Genomic DNA, 15,918 nt, shown 5'->3' on the forward strand with positions numbered 1-15,918 from the left:
TCTGCATTCACCCCCTTTCTCTTGCTCCCCTCCCCCATAGTCACCCCACTCAATCCTTGGGGCCAGTGAGTGCAGCTCCCCAATAAAACTACCCACCTTTAATATAATCTAATCTGGCGTAAATTGGCTCTTGTGGGCCCTAGGGTCCTCTGAGAGGCTAGGGACCAGAGTAGGAAAACCTATGTGGATTTTACCAGTCTGCTGGCCTGGTGGTACATACCTGTCCCAGAACACAGGAGAATGAAGCACAAATATCACTGCGAATTTATAGAGTAAATTTGGGGGGACAGTGAGTTCTAATGTGACCAGAGCTTGCCTAGTAAGGACCTGTTTCAAAAAACAAAAACAAAAACAAAAAAAACAGGAAAAATGGGCTAGTGAGATGGCTCAGCATGTAAAGGTACTCAGACTCCAGTGGTGTTCTATTCTCAACACTACAAGGTGGTTGACAACTATCTACAACTCCAGTTCTAGAGGACCTGACGCCCTCTTCACACACACACACACACACACACACACACACACACACACACACACATACAGCTGTACATGGAGGCAAAACACTCATACACAGAAAATGAAAACAAGTAAGAACAGGGAATGGCGCACAAAAGCCATTTTATTTATTTTTTTATGAAGGTCAGAGGTCAACACAATTTGGGGTCTGCGGATCCTGGATCCTCAGACACGGTTGCAAGCGATTTTACCCACTGAGCCATTTTGCTGGCTTCTTAAATATAAATCGGAAGCAACGAACAAACGAAAATAACCGTGTCGCAACCTTGGAAACTGAGGTGACATGGTTCTAACTAGAAGAAGCCTCGGCATGAGTTTAGAAGGCTCCAGGAACACTCCCAGGGCGCGGACACAGAAGGGTCTGTGTCTTTAAAGCGCGAGCCAGGGGCGGGGCTTCCGGAACCTCCCAGCAAGTGACGTCTCGGGACCCGGTCCTTGCGGTCGGCGGAAAGCACTGGTCATTTTTAAAGGCGTGGCCCTGTCACGCCTCTCCTCAACGACTCACGGCGCAGCCTGCGGGCCTACTTCCCTTTAAGGAGCGTGTCAGGGGTGGGACCTGGATGTGCCCCTCCGGCCGCCCGACTCCTTTAAGGCGCGTCCCACGTCCGCCGGCAGAAAAGCTGCTTAAAGGCGACGCGTGGCGCGATGGCGGTGTTGCCCCGCGGGTCGCGCGGGCTGCCGCTGCTGCCGCTGCTCCTACTGCTGCTGCCGCTGGGCGGCCCGCGCGGCGCGGACGGCTACTTCCCAGAGGAGCGCTGGAGCCCCGAGTCCCCGCTACAGGCGCCGCGCGTGCTCATCGCGCTACTGGCGCGGAACGCGGCACCCGCGTTGCCCGCTACGCTAGGCGCCCTGGAGCGGCTGCGCCACCCACGGGAGCGCACGGCGCTGTGGTGAGCTGCGGGCCCTGGCGCCGTGCACGGGGACTAGGAGGGACTCAAGTTTGTACCGGAGGGACGCGGTTATGCGCTTTGTGGGCTCCGCTGTGCACTGCGGAGACTCGGTTATGAGCTTGAGGAACTCGGTCGTCTAGCTGGGGACCTGAGTTAAGTACCCCAGGGGTCGGATTACGCACTTGAGGGGACTCGCTCTGTACCCATAGTACCCGGCCTCGTCCTCACTGCGGCCTGGGACCCCGAGCTGCTGCCTCCTCCCCTCAGGTACTTAGGCATCTATTCTGGTTTGTTGCTAGCCCTCACAGCGAGCTACCACCCTAGAACCCCTGACTCCTCAGAATGAGCCAGGCCGGTGCTTCCAGACCCTTATAGCGAACTCCGCGGCTTCCAGATAAGACTCCCGAGGCTCGGGCCAGCATCCCACGTTAACAAAGTTAATGAACTTATCTTTGTGACTGGGTCTCACACCTATGTACTTTCCAAACTAGCAGGTTCTAGAAGTTCAGTTGTGTGTACTAGTGAGCTGGGCGTCATCTTTACTGCCCTGTCACCGATAGATGGGCAATAGACTTGGAGTGTAGCGAGTTTTATCCAGGGTATTATTATAGCTGGTGGGTCAGAGCCAGGATGGGAAACCCTCGGTGCCATCCTCTTGTCCTGTCTGTGCTCACAGGGTGGCCACAGACCACAACACTGACAACACTTCAGCCATACTTCGAGAGTGGCTGGTGGCCGTGAAGGGTTTATACCACTCTGTGGAGTGGCGACCGGCAGAGGAACCCAGGTGAGCCTCAAGCCCCGACTGGAGTACCCAAGCTTGGCAAGCTAGGAGGAGCCAGAAGGTCCCACTCCCACCGTGCGTTTTCCCATCAGGTCCCCATCCTCCCAGCGGACCTTTGTCTCCATTGTCCTTCCCTCCATTGTGCAACCTTGGACACCGCTGCCACACCTCTGTGGCTGAATTCCTTTGTGTCTGGTGGAATTCACTGCTGTGTTCTCGGCCTAGGGTCTTGCTGGCATCCCCTCTCCTGTTTAACTTCAGTAAGCCTGCCTTACTGTGTAGTCCAGACTGGCTTTGCAGTTGCCAGCCTCCTGCCTCAGTCTCCTGAGTGCTGGAATCACAGTGGTCTATCACCCTGTACTACTTACTGCATCAGACTCAGAGCCTGTAGGACTGTATCCAGTAACGTGTGCGCATGCTCATGCTCCTGTTCTCAGAGGCACCTTGGTGGTCCCGGGCTCTCCCCAACCATGCAGAGCTTTCCTTGGTCCTCAGCTTGCCAGGAGCTTTGGTGCCTCTGGACCCTTGCACATGCTGGGCTTGCATTTAGGTCCTGCACCCCCATGCTCTACACTGAGGCCTTCAGATCCACTTGCTTGCCACCTCCGTGAAGCCCTCTATGATCCCCCTGCAGCTGTGCTCTCTGGGCCTCCCATGGTGCCCTATGGTGTTCCTTTGCAGCTCCTATCCAGACGAAGAGGGCCCCAAACACTGGTCTGATTCCCGCTACGAGCATGTCATGAAATTACGCCAAGCCGCCTTGAAGTCAGCTAGGGACATGTGGGCTGACTACATTCTGGTGAGTCTCTGAATCTGGGAGTCTTAATTATCCATAGAGAGGATAGAATGAGTGGATCTAGGAGCTGCAAGTAACCCATTTTTCGGAAGGGTAAACTGAGGATCAGAAAGGCAAGGGGAAGCTAGGTGGTGAGTACACCTTTAATCCCAGCATTTGGGAGGCAGAGGCAGGTGGACCTCTGAGTTTGAGGCCAGTCTGTTGTACACAGTGAATTCCAGGACAGCCAGGGCTACACAGAGAAACCTTGTCTTGAAAAGCCAAGAAGAAAAAAAGAGGGCAGTTGTGGTTACAGCTTTGTGTAGAGTGCTTGCTGAGCATACTTGAGGCCTCGGGTTCCACCCAGGCCCCAAAATAAAGAACAAGTGGGCCTTTGTATCTTCTTAGGGCCAGGCACTAGATTGTATCTTTTTAAAATACTTGTTTTAAAACAACGTTATTTATTTGTGTGTGAGGGGTATGTGAAGTCAGACGACAAGCTGTAGGAGTCACTTCCACTAGGTGGGTTCTGGGGATTGAATTTTTGTGGCTTACTTTCGAGCAGCAAGGGTCACAAGTTAGGTGGCTGTAAGTGACAAGTTGCTGCTGGGCCTGGCCTCCACTTCCTGTTCCCTGGCCTGCAGTGGCCTCTATGGAGGAAGCAGCTGGAGTGCTCGGAGGTGACCTAGCTCCAGGAATCGAAGGCAGCAGGATGGAGAATTACATGCCAGTCTGGATGACAGAGCAGGACTGCCCTGAGACGATGATGGGGCTGGAGAGACGACTGTTTTTGCAGAGGACCCAGAATAAGCTCACAACCCTCTGGGACCCCAGGTCCTAGGGGAGCTAATGTCCTCTCGTAGCCTGTGTGGGCACTGCAGCCGCATGCTGGTGCTGGTGTGTCCACCAGTGTAGTTTAAAGAAATCTTTTTTGGTTTTTCGAGACAGGGTTTCTCTGTGTAGCCCTGGCTGTCCTGGAACTCACTCTGTAGACCAGGCTGGCCTCGAACTCAGAAATCCGCCTACCTCTGCCTCCCAAGTGCTGGGATTAAAGGCGTGCGCCACCACTGCCCAGCAAAAAATCTTTTTTAAAGATGACTTATTTATTGTTTTTATTTATTCATTTATTTATTTTTATATTTGGAGGCAAAGTTTCTCTATGTAGCACTGGCTGTCTTGGCGCTCCCCATGTAGACTAGGCTGTCCTGGAACTCAGAGATCCACCTGCCTCCTGAATTCTGGGATTAAAGGTGATAGCCATCACACCCAGCTAGATTTATTTACTTTAATTTTCTGTTTATGGGTGTTTTATCTGCATGACAGTCTGTGTACCACACGAATGCCCGGTGCCGGCAGAGGTCAGAGTAGGGCTTTGAATGCCCTGCAACTGTGGTTGCAGATGGTGTGAACCACTATGTGGGTGCTGGGAACAGAACCCAGGTCATCCACAAGGACGGCCAGTGCTGTTGACTGCCAAGCAATCTCTCCAGCCCCCAGTGAAGTGTGTGTGTGTGTGTGTGTGTGTGTGTGTGTGTGCACGTATGTACAACATCAGGCTGGGTATCCAGGGGTCCCTGTGCCCTGTCCTGACCAGCCTAGGACTGCTTTGTCCAGTTGGTGGAGTCAGTCTGGCTTGTACCATGGTCCACAGTGATTGCTGTGGCCCTGAGAGTAGCTACAGGAGGATTTCCAGGTCTCCTTCGTTTCCTTTGCTGATCCATTAGCTGACAGCTTGCTGTAAATCCTGGCTGTGGTCCTCCTGCCTCAGCCTCTCAGGGACTGAGGTGACTGTCGTGAGCCCACTCACTTTAACGTGGTTGTCTTTGTGCAAATGCCGAGAGGAACCCCGGTCTCCTGGGGTCTCGTGTCATGGGCAGGGCAGGGTTGGATCACTCTGCTGTAGAGCGGTGCTCTAGCTCTGTCCTCATGTGTCTGCAGGGTCCTTGGCCTCACAGGTTCAGCGCTGTGAGGAAGGTGTCTGACCCATAGCCCTCAAACCCAGGGTGGTGCCACAGGAGGGACTCGGGATGTCGAGGGCGGGTAGTGCTTTAACAGAGAGCTCTGTGCAAGGCAGGGCCGTGTCAGCTTGATGGTTTTCTGCAGTACCACCCCTCACCCTGCCAGGGGCAGCAGCTTTGCATTGTTTTAGTTTCTTGGTTACATTTATGGGTTGTCCTGAGTAGTCATAACTGTGTGGAGACTGGAGGACAACTTAGGGAAGTCTGTACTCATCTGCCACCCTGTGAGTCCTAGGGTGGACTCAGATTCTCAGGCTCAGCCGAGTCTCCTGCTGAGTGCCCAGCGGAGCTTTGCCTGGGATGGAGGGGTGGGTCTGGTGACTTTAGCCTGGGGAGGCATGGAGACTCTGGAAGGAGGAAGGTGGAGCCAGCTCCTTAGCCCATTGCACAGATGAGAAAGTAGATGCTGACAGTGGGAAAAGAGTTGTGGTATGGATCTGGAGCGTTTCGTCGGCCTCTAGAAGCGCCTGGGACTTTGTGGAGCCTTTGGAGCAGGTACCCTGACCTGTGTCTCCTGCTTGCTTTTATTCTTTTCACAGTTCCCCCTTGGCCAGCCTGGCTGGAGGTCACCCTGATGGTGACTCGAGGCAGCTCCTGTAGAAAGTTATGCTTTTTGGTACTAGGGGACTTTGGAGCACAGCCCTGGAATGTGAAATCACTTCCTTGGTGCTTTAATTTTTTTTTTTTTTCCGAGACAGGGTTTCTCTGAGTAGCCCTGGCTGTCCTGGAACTCACTCTGTAGACCAGGCTGGCCTCGAACTCAGATATTCACCTGCCTTTGCCTCCCAAGTGCTGGGATTAAAAGTGTGCACCACCACTGCCCAGTGGTGCTTTAATTTTTTAATGTATTATTATTATTATTATTATTATTGTTATATAGTCCTAGTTTGCCTGAAACTTGCTCTGTACACCAGGCTAGCCTCAAACTAGAGATCTGCCTGCCTCTGTCTCCCAAGTGCTGGGACAACAGGCATGCGACATTACACCAGGCTATCTATCTATCTATCTATCTATCTATCTATCTATCTATCTATCTATCTTTGTCTTTTGAGACAGGGTTTTCTTGGGTAGCCCTGAGTGTTGTGGAACTTGTTCTGTAGACCAGGCTGACTTCTAACTCAAAGAGATCCACCTGACTCTGCCTCTTGAGTGCTGGGGTTAAAGGCACGTGGCATCACCGCCCCACTAAGGTTTTCTCGAGCTGCAGTAGGTTTACTTGACACCAAATCAACCTTTTCATGTGCGCAGTTCTGCAGCATCTAGCCATCACGCTGTCCAACCGTCACCTCTTTAGAACATTCTCCCTCTGGTGTGCAGCCTGCCCTTCCTCTCCAGTCCCTGGCAGCTTCCAGTCTGCTGTCTCCCGCCTACATTTGCCTGTTGAGACCTCTTCCTGCCCGGGAACCACACACTGTGTCAGGACACAGCTTCTCAGTCTCATCCACTTTATAGGGAGAATTCTGTGTGTTTGTACTGGCTGAGCAATATTCCGAATGGTGGCCTCCCTTCCTCTGCTTGGCAGCATTTGTACATTTCATCTTTTGGTTCCTGTGACGGGCGCCATGTTTGAACCCCTCCCTTCAGTATTTTGAGGTTCATTTCCCAGGATGGAAGGTTAGACTGTGTCTTTCTCTAACTCTGAGGGTTGGGGTGGGGGCGCTGCCAGGCTGCCTGGGCTCACACGTGATTCCAGTGTTTGCAGGGGCTAGGTAGGGTCAGCACTTGACCCCGAAGCTCCCCAGAGGCTGTGTGGCCTCCTCAGCTGGAGACGCTTTGGAGCCATGGAGATAGAGAGGCCCTGTCTGTCACCATGGCCCTGGGTGACAGAGAGGTACAAATATCAGTCGATCCCAGTGTTCTAGGAATTGCACATGGGCAAAGGAAGGTGGATCTGTGGCCAGAGCCACAGAAAAAACCACATCTGTCCCTGGCGCAGGCTGAGTCCAGCATGTGGGGTCTGCCTGGCGCAGGCTGAGTCCAGCATGTGGGGTCTGGCTTATAGCACTTGCATGTATGTTGTGAGGCGTGTGACTCCCCTGTCATTTGCAGTACACCAGGTGACAGTGTACTGGGGTGGAGCCAGGACTAGCTGTCAGCCATAACCCTATACCCCTAGCCCTAATGACCAGGGTTGTTTTTTTCAAATAATAATACTTTTTTTTTTTATTTGTGAGTTACTCTTTTGGTCAGGGTCTCACTGAAGCTGGTACCCACTGGTCCGTCTCCTGTGTCCATTTCCACAGTGCTGGGAGGCGGACAACACAGCTTTCTGTGGGTGCTGGGCGGGTGGCTCCTATGCCTGTGTTGTAATACTTTACCGCACTGAGTCACACCCCAGCTTCCTCACTCTGTTCTTTTTACTACCATTATTATTTTATGTGGATAAATGCACATATGTTTTTACTGCATGCATGTCTGTGTACCACATGCCTGCCCTTGTGCCTGTGGAAGCCAGATGAGGGCACTGGATCCCCTGGAACTGAAGTTAGTTGTGAGCTGTTATGTAGGTGCCAGAAACTGAACCTGGGGCCTCTGTTGCAAGAGCAGCCAGTGCTCTTGACCACTGAGCCACCACAGAGGCACTGAGAGAACTCAGGCTCTGTGGGACGGCTATGCCTCTCCACGTGGGCTGGCCACGTTGACCACGGGTGAACCTTTTGCAGTTTGTGGACAGCGACAACTTGATCACCAACCCCGACACTCTGAGCTTGCTCATCGCTGAGAACAAGACGGTGGTGGCCCCCATGCTGGACTCCCGAGCAGCGTACTCCAACTTCTGGTGTGGGATGACTTCACAGGTACAGTGGGGACTTGGACAGCCGAACTGAGCACCTGATAGACCTCATCAGGGCAGTCCTCAGACAAGCAGTGGGGCGAGATCTGCAGGCATGCTCAACCCCTTTGTTACTGAGGTTGAAGCAGGGAGAGAGAGAGACAGAGACAGAAACAGAGACAGAGATGGGGGGTGCAGAGAAGCTGATCCAAATTCACATAGGAAGCAGCAGTATGTGGGAGGGGGGTGGGGGGTGCTTCAGGCATGGCTTGATCCAAGTGTTCCAACATAAGTTAATGATCCCAGTCAACCAGCCATGTCTGCTGTGTGGCTCTTGGGGATGCCTGTGGCTGATACAAGCATCACAGTGTATACCCCTTTCTTGCCTCTGAAACTTTTACACTTCCTGCTGTGGGCTCCAGCACCCTCTGACCACACCTTCCCATCCTCCTGCAGGGCTACTACAAGCGCACCCCTGCCTACATCCCCATCCGAAAACGAGACCGCAGGGGCTGCTTTGCAGTTCCCATGGTGCACTCTACCTTCCTCATTGACCTGCGTAAGGCTGCATCCAGAAACCTGGCCTTCTACCCACCACACCCAGACTACACCTGGTCTTTTGACGACATCATCGTCTTCGCCTTCTCCTGTAAACAGGCAGGTCAGTAGGATGGTGGTGTGGGGTCCACACTGAGCAAGTCTAAAGAACCGACGTACAGAGTGCAGATGGGTCTCAGGCTCGGCTGTATTAGGGAGGTTCGGCTGTGCTCCTGGGACTTGATGCCTGTAGCAAGGCCGCCCTATCAGCCTTACTCCACAGCTCCTTAAGGCCTGTTGATCATCAGGTGTGGTAGTTCACACCCGTGATCCTGGGACTTGAGAAGCTGAGGTAGGAGGATGATAAGTTTGTGACACTCAGGGTGAGATCCCAAATAACAACAAGGGGTATGATGGATACCACGTCTCCCAGTGTGTGCACTCTTGAGAGTGTGAGTGTGTGTGTGTGTGTGTGTGGTGTGTGTGTGCATGCACGTGCGTGTGTATGAGCATGTTCGACTGTGGGTGAGTGGAGACCAGAGGTCATAGTCAGGTGCCCTCCTCCTCTGCTGTATTTACTTACTTCCTTGTGCACCCACCATGGCACAAGTCTGACTTGTGAAGTCAGAGAACACTTTGCAGGAGTCGGGTCTTCCCTTCTGCTGTGGGTCCTGGGGATTGAACTCAGGTCTTTAGGCTTGGTAGCAAATGCCTTTATCTACTGAGTCATCTCAATGGCCATGGGATTTTGCATCTAATGTTCTCCATTTCCTATGTGGAACTAAAGCCAAAGAAAAAGGAATATGGATTAAGAGGGAGGCAGGAAACAATAGGGCGAGTGTTTTCAAGAAAAAAACCTCGCAGGGTATGGTCTGCTCACCTTTAATCCCAGCACTCGGGAGGAAGAGGCAGGCCGATCTCTGAGTTTGAAGTCAGCCTTGTCTACAGAGTGAGGTCCAGGGTTCAGCCCACTGACTGGTGAGATCTGACTCCACTTCCGCTTTTGAGCACCCATAAGCCAAAATCAGTTTTTACGTTTGTGAAGAATGACCAAAATCTGGAACGAAGACCAGTGACTGTTTGCCTGAGATAGGTATCATGCAGCCCAGGCTGGCCCAGCCTCCATCTCGAGGGCATGTGGCACTGACTTGCCTCTTGTGCCCATCCTCAGAGGTGCAAATGTACGTGTGCAATAAGGAGGTGTACGGCTTCCTGCCTGTACCACTGCGCGCGCACAGCAGCCTGCAGGACGAGGCAGAGAGCTTCATGCATGTACAGCTGGAGGTCATGGGTGAGTCTCCATGGGCCCTGGCCTCACTATCTTGCATGCATCTCAAGAACTAACTGGGTACTGTTGGGTGGCAGTCCCTGTGTGTGGTGTATGACTGAGGGAGACCATAGTCCCTGCCACTGGGAAGTTCTACCGTAGTTACAGGGTCAGCTGTCATTCTGGCAGGCACTGCCATGCTCTTGTGTGCCTGTGCCCTCCCTCTGAGGTCCCCACACCACTGAGGAAACTGAAACATGAGCCGCTGTCTATGGCACATGCCTGTGAACATGGCAGTCTGGAGGCTGAGGCCAAGGGGTGGCGATTTGCAGTCGTCCTGGGCTATAGCTTGCGAATACAGCCAAAAAGACTGATCCTGTTCTGCAGCACAGTTACTCTGTTCCTGAGGGCTGGTACAGCTGTGTAGCTTTTAGGAGGTCACATTCTGAGGGACAGCAGCCAGTCTAAAGCTCTGAGAATGTGGCTGAAGAAAGCAGATCTGTATCACTGAAGTCACCACACAAGCACTGCTGGGGTAATCCCTGTGCAGCTATTGAGTGCCTGCTGTTTACCAGGCTCTGGGCGTGTGATGAGAGTAGACAGATCCCACATCCCTCCCAGGATGTTAGAGATGGAGTTAGGAAAGAGGGATACTGTCCTGATGGCCAAAGCCTGACACTTGGGCCAGAAGAGCCTGACCATTCAGAGAGGCCTGGAGGTTCCACTGCCTGGGCTGTCACAGCTGAGACCTGAGTTGCTCTGGGCAGGAACATGGCAGGGGTAAAGGTCCTGGGGCATGCCCTGGTCATACTGGGAACTGGGACAAGGTGGGGTTCTGGGATCCCTGTGACTCTTGCTTTCTTGCTCTCAGTGAAGCATCCCCCAGTGCAGCTCTCCCGATTCATCTCAGCACCCAGGAAGACCGCAGACAAGATGGGCTTCGATGAGGTGGGCTGGGGCCTCCTGGGTGGGGGGAGGCAGCCAGCCTGACCCTGCTTCACTGAGTCTCTGGCTACAGGTCTTCATGATCAACCTGAAGCGGAGGCGGGACCGGCGAGAACGCATGCTGAGGGCACTGCATGAGCAGGAGATTGACTGCAAGTTGGTGGAGGCTGTAGACGGCAAGTGAGTACTATGTGTGCGTGTACTTATGCATGTGTGTGTGTCCCTGTGTGTGTGCACATGCATGTGTGTGTGTGTGTGTGCGTCTTGTGTGTGTGCATGTGCCTGTGTATGTATTTGTGTCCATGTGTGTGGATGCCTGTGTGTGTGCATGTTCTGTGTGAGTGCATGTGCCCGTGTGTGTGTGTGTGTGTGTGTGTATCTGTGTGCCTGTGCATGCATATGCATGCATGCATGTGTGGTTGTACACATAGCCATCTGGGAAGCATAGAAGGGATGGAGCTAGCTCTGGCAGACCTCACTCAGTACCGATGTGGTAGAGGAATGAACAAGTCCACAGCCAGGGAATAGGAAGGTTCTTGTCCTGGGATAAGCTGCCCTGCTCTTGTACAAAGCGGTGGGGTGGGGGAAGACCCAGAGGGTGGGGCCATTCACAGGATTGCAGAAGTTGATCAGTAGGCAGAGCTGCTTCTTTTGTCTTATCTCACGTCTCCCCATCTGTTTCCTATCACCATTGTCCTCCCTTCTCCCACCCTTCTCTCCATCCTTCGTCATGCCACTCTCCCTCCTCCCCATCCTCAACCTCTTTCCTATCCCCCCTCCTTTTTCTCTACTCCATATTCTCCTATCCCCCTGCTTTCCTCCCAATCCCCATTGCTTTTCTCCTCATCCTTGCCCTGTTCCCCATCCTCTCCCTTCTCCTGCTGATTCTCTCTATTCTCCCATCCTCCTCACTCTCTTCCCTATCCTCTCCATCCCCCCATCTTCCTTGCTCTTTTCCCCATCCTCTCCATCCTCCACAACCTTCCCATCCTCCTCACTCTTCTCATTATCTTTGTCCTCCTCCTCTTTTTGCTACCATCCTCCTCCCTCTGGCATCCCCACAGAGCCATGAACACCAGCCAGGTGGAGGCCATGGGCATCCAGATGCTGCCTGGCTACCGAGACCCCTACCATGGGCGGCCACTCACCAAGGGAGAGCTGGGCTGCTTCCTCAGCCACTACAACATCTGGAAGGAGGTAGGTGTCTGGGTGAAGAAGGCCTGAGCCATAGTATTTGGCCTCCTCACAGATTAGGTCAGGTCCAGAGTCCCAGGGAAGAACTATGGTCCCATGCCACCAGCAGCAGAATCTGTGACTACATTTTGGTATCTGTTGCATGAACTGTCTTCACATTAGTCCTGATACACCTGAGTGAGGCAGCCACTGCCTTGACATTGCCAAGATGCAGAAAGTGGGTCTGAGGAGTGAGGGGGCCTGCAGGTAAAATCTGGAACTGTAATCCCCAAGTGAGAACTGCTTGCCTTACAACCTGACTTCACTCACTGTTTATTGAAGTGATGACTTCTGACTTTAATGCCACTGAACAACAGCTGGTGATGTGCCATGTTGTCACACAAGAACCAGATTTAGAAGCTACAAATGAGGCTGGATGGGTAGGGTGTTGGCTCCAGATGATGAGGTACGGGAAGTAGAGTATCTAACTGCCCAAGGTGCTGGTTACTCATGTGAGCCACCGTCCTTTCCTAAAGTTCCTTATGGGCACTCTGTTAGTTTCATTAGTTTACAGTGAATTCTCCTAGACTGGAGACATTGCACCAAGGAGGAAGGGTAAGAATATCCTGCCTGTTGCCAAGAGGAAGGCTTCTTAGTATCACAGGCTAAACACAGGCAAAGGGCCTAGGCAAGAAAAGCCCAGGTAGACAGGCAAGAGAAGAGTGACATAGTGGGCAAATAGTTGGATGCGGAAGGTTAGGATGCATATTTCCTTCCTAGCAAGCAGCTCTGGGTCTGGGTCTCCTTGACTTGAAGTGGCCTCTTTCCTCAGGTGGTTGATCGGGGACTACAGAAATCACTAGTGTTTGAGGATGATCTGCGTTTTGAGATCTTCTTCAAGAGACGTCTGATGAACCTCATGCGGGATGTGGAACATGAGGGGCTGGACTGGGACCTCATGTGAGTGGAAGTTGATGGAAAGGTTGAGGATGGGACACCAGCCTCGGGTACTAGTCCAGGCATGACCAGGGCTCAGGGGCAGAACCTGGAGCTAAGGACAAAGTAAGTCTAGCGCCTGGAAGATATTAGAGCTCTGCTGTCTGCTGAGTTGACTTGGTTTCTGCCCAATTTTCCTGTGCCCAGCCCTATGCCTTGACTCTGTGTAGCACTCTCTGGCAGGCGAGGGACATGTAACAAGTCTCTTATTCTGCACCCCAGCTACGTGGGCCGGAAGCGCATGCAGGTGGAGCACCCTGAAAAGGCTGTGCCCCGTGTAAGGAACCTGGTGGAGGCTGATTACTCCTACTGGACGCTAGCCTATGTAATCTCCCTGCAAGGTGCTCAGAAGTTGCTTGCTGCCAAGCCACTGGCCAAAATGCTACCTGTCGACGAGTTTCTGCCTGTCATGTTTGACAAGCACCCAATGTAAGGAGGCTCTGAAGGGGTATTTGAGGGGGTTAGAGGGACAGGCTGGGATCTTTGAGTCCTGGAAGATCAGGGCAGGGGACTATTGGGCTCTGGCTAGGCATGATGGGATGAATCCTAGTGGACTCAAAGAAGAGTGTCTTTCTGGATCATTCATCTCCATCTCCCCTATATCTCTGCTGTCTCCCATAGGTCAGAATACAAGAGTCACTTCTCTCCCCGCAACCTACGTGCCTTCTCTGTGGAGCCCCTCCTTATCTACCCTACACACTACACGGGGGATGATGGATATGTGAGTGACACAGAGACCTCAGTTGTGTGGAATAACGAGCAGGTTAAGACTGACTGGGACCGAGCCAAGTCCCAGAAGATGCGGGAACAGCAAGCACTGAGCCGTGAGGCCAAGAACTCAGATGTGCTCCAGTCTCCATTGGACAGTGCTGCGCGTGATGAGCTTTGAGGCAGCAAAAAGCCAAAGCCACTGCCACACACCTAAACTTCATGTTCTTGCCTGGGACTATAGGGCCACTTAGGCAGACGACAGAGGGCTCTACAAGCACAGAGGTCTCCATGTCTTCCTGTTTAGCAGCCTCTTGCACACAGACAGCATTTATGGAGTACTTACTGTATGCTGGAAACGGGGCTGGCCACCATGAGATTGGGCAGGAACAAGCACAGTGTGTTGGGTCCACCACGAAGGAAGTTTTCTTATTAGAGCAATGAAAGAGGAATGAGTCCCCCTTATTAGCGATTGATTTGGACATCAGGTTTTTATTGTTCAGACTGAGTCAGGTATTAAGGATACATACTCACTTTTAAAATCTGTTTGAGTGTCTATTGAGGGTTTACTGTATGTTAGGTACCATTCTTAGCTCTGGGAATACTGAAATAAGAAAAAAATAATCAATATACCAAGCAGCAGCTGCTATATGCCAGGTCTTAGGAAACACTGATGAGTTGAGTGTCTACTGTGTGTCACTCAGTGGGTGCTGGAGATGGAGGTCCCAATGGTGCTTATCTTTTGTAGTGTGCATGATGTACTTACAGTGGAAACAGTATTATTGACCCCGTGTGCTAGGCTACACACTGAGCATAGTGACAGAGTCTAAACAGAATGTAACAAGCATTTATTGAGCACCTAGTGTGTCAGGCCTCGGACTCCCAGATGGGTTGAGAAATAGCCGCCCTCCGACCTGTCTGCCGGAGGATACTATGCTGCCCTTATCTAGATGGGAGCATTGTTCTCCTTCTCTTGGTTGACTTCTGGGCTTCAGGATACTCATGACCTTGCAAGCCCCACCCCGCCCCCAACCCCTGGAGAGGGTATGGGTAGGGGCTGGGGCTCTCTTGCTCATCCCTTGCTTCCAGAGCTTCTCCCTGCCATTGTGTCTCAGGTGTCCCTTGGCTGCTCCTGTGTTTCAGGGCCTTGAGGTGCCCAGCTGCACTGGGGTGCTCCTCTTGGCCTGTGGAGTGTGTTTCCCAGTAGGCCAGGGGGTCGCTGTCCCTTCAAAACCAAATTGACTCAGCTGGTCAGTTGGTGCCACCTTCTCGGGATGACTGCTTGCCTGCTCAGGTCTTGGTAACTTGCTCATGTTTGTATTAAATTCTCCTCATTGGTTTTCACTGAAGTCTATGGTCTTGGTGCCCCATGTCCCTGTCCCCGCCGGTCAAGATTTGGGGAGACAATAGGGCTTGCAGGCACATGTTGTTCAGACCACCAGTCACTGAAGGGAGTGTGGGTGTGGATATCTTAGGACTCCTATGCCCTCACCTCACAGAGAAGCTGTGGGAGAATCTGGCAGATAGATTGTGCAACATCTTATGGTGGCCATCCCAGCCTGTCTTCCTATGGAAACAGACTCCACAACACTTGTTCAGGGAAGAAGCCCACCAGGAGGTGACAGTGAGCAGTCACTGTTGCCCCGGGACAGAGACTGGGTTGCAAGTTTCAGTTCCTGTCTGATGAAACAGCCCAAAAGCAGCTTGAAGACAAACTCAAGGCCAGAGTGAGGAAGCTGCTGACTGGCTAGCTCTGGCTTCTGCTCAGTCCAGGCCCACCTGCCTAGGAATGGTCCACAATGTGGACTCTTGCTGTCAATCATCAATCAAAATGCCCTGGAGACATGGCCATGGGCATGATGTGGTGAGCCCTGAGTAGAAATGACTCTCAGCTGTGTGGATCTGATAGTTGGAAATAAGACAGACCCTCCTATGCCCAGGGTTTTCTGAATCAAGTTTACCAGTCCCAGGATTATAGGCTCTGGCCTGGGAGTGTAGGGATGGTTCTGAAGCTAAGATCTTGTTCCCAAATTGGTTCTTGGTCTATCAATAAAGATGCCCTGGGCCAATTGCTGGGCGGAGGAATAGGTGGGACTTCCGGGTCCCCACAGGCAAGCTCGCAGTTGAAAGGAGAGGAAAAGGAGTTTTCACCATGCTTCAGAGGGAGAAAAGTCAACTGGCCATGTGAGATCTCTGGCCGAGTACCCAGGCTGCTTCTACAGGTTGGGGGTTGGGGCTGTTGATCTTGGACTGAAGTTGAGTGCAGATTTAGGGTGCTGAGCTGGGCATACTGGTAGGGGCACGCTAGCTTTTTGGCACCCAGCAGTTGAGCCAAAAAGACAGGTTAAAATTGAACAACTGTGTGTGTCTGTGTTTTCCATCCACAGATCCAATACTCTCTGGGCAGGGGCTGGTAGCCTGTTTTGTTCCCAGAATTTAGGCAGAGTAGCAAAAGCTACTCACTGTATGGGAGCATGACAAATAGGATGTGACTGGTGTGAGCTAAGAAACTGTTCACTGACCAGACAACCCCTAC

The 15,918-nt window shown here is 52.4% G+C and overlaps 1 protein-coding gene across 1 annotated transcript; it reads left to right on the forward strand.

Annotated features, from left to right (window-relative positions):
- The first annotated feature begins 956 nt into the window (after nt 1-956).
- Nucleotides 957-14,731, forward strand: Colgalt1 (collagen beta(1-O)galactosyltransferase 1). Its single transcript, XM_031340257.1, has 12 exons — nt 957-1,406; nt 2,083-2,193; nt 2,872-2,989; nt 7,647-7,781; nt 8,213-8,417; nt 9,465-9,584; nt 10,432-10,508; nt 10,579-10,685; nt 11,570-11,702; nt 12,511-12,638; nt 12,897-13,103; nt 13,296-14,731. The coding sequence occupies exons 1-12, from the start codon at nt 1,162-1,164 to the stop codon at nt 13,561-13,563; spliced, it is 1,854 nt and encodes a 617-aa protein (XP_031196117.1). The 5' UTR covers nt 957-1,161; the 3' UTR covers nt 13,564-14,731.
- Nucleotides 14,732-15,918: the final 1,187 nt, after the last annotated feature.

Source organism: Mastomys coucha, unplaced genomic scaffold, assembly GCF_008632895.1.
Source record: "Mastomys coucha isolate ucsf_1 unplaced genomic scaffold, UCSF_Mcou_1 pScaffold22, whole genome shotgun sequence".
NCBI lineage: Eukaryota > Metazoa > Chordata > Mammalia > Rodentia > Muridae > Mastomys > Mastomys coucha.

Bases quoted from the DNA above. Each gene is read 5' to 3' on its own strand.
- Colgalt1 (XM_031340257.1), top strand. From the start codon at position 1,162: ATGGCGGTGTTGCCCCGCGGGTCGCGCGGGCTGCCGCTGCTGCCGCTG. The intron at 9,585-10,431 runs GTGAGTCTCCAT...TCTTGCTCTCAG, and splicing joins TGTACAGCTGGAGGTCATGG to TGAAGCATCCCCCAGTGCAG. The intron at 10,686-11,569 runs GTGAGTACTATG...GCATCCCCACAG, and splicing joins GTGGAGGCTGTAGACGGCAA to AGCCATGAACACCAGCCAGG.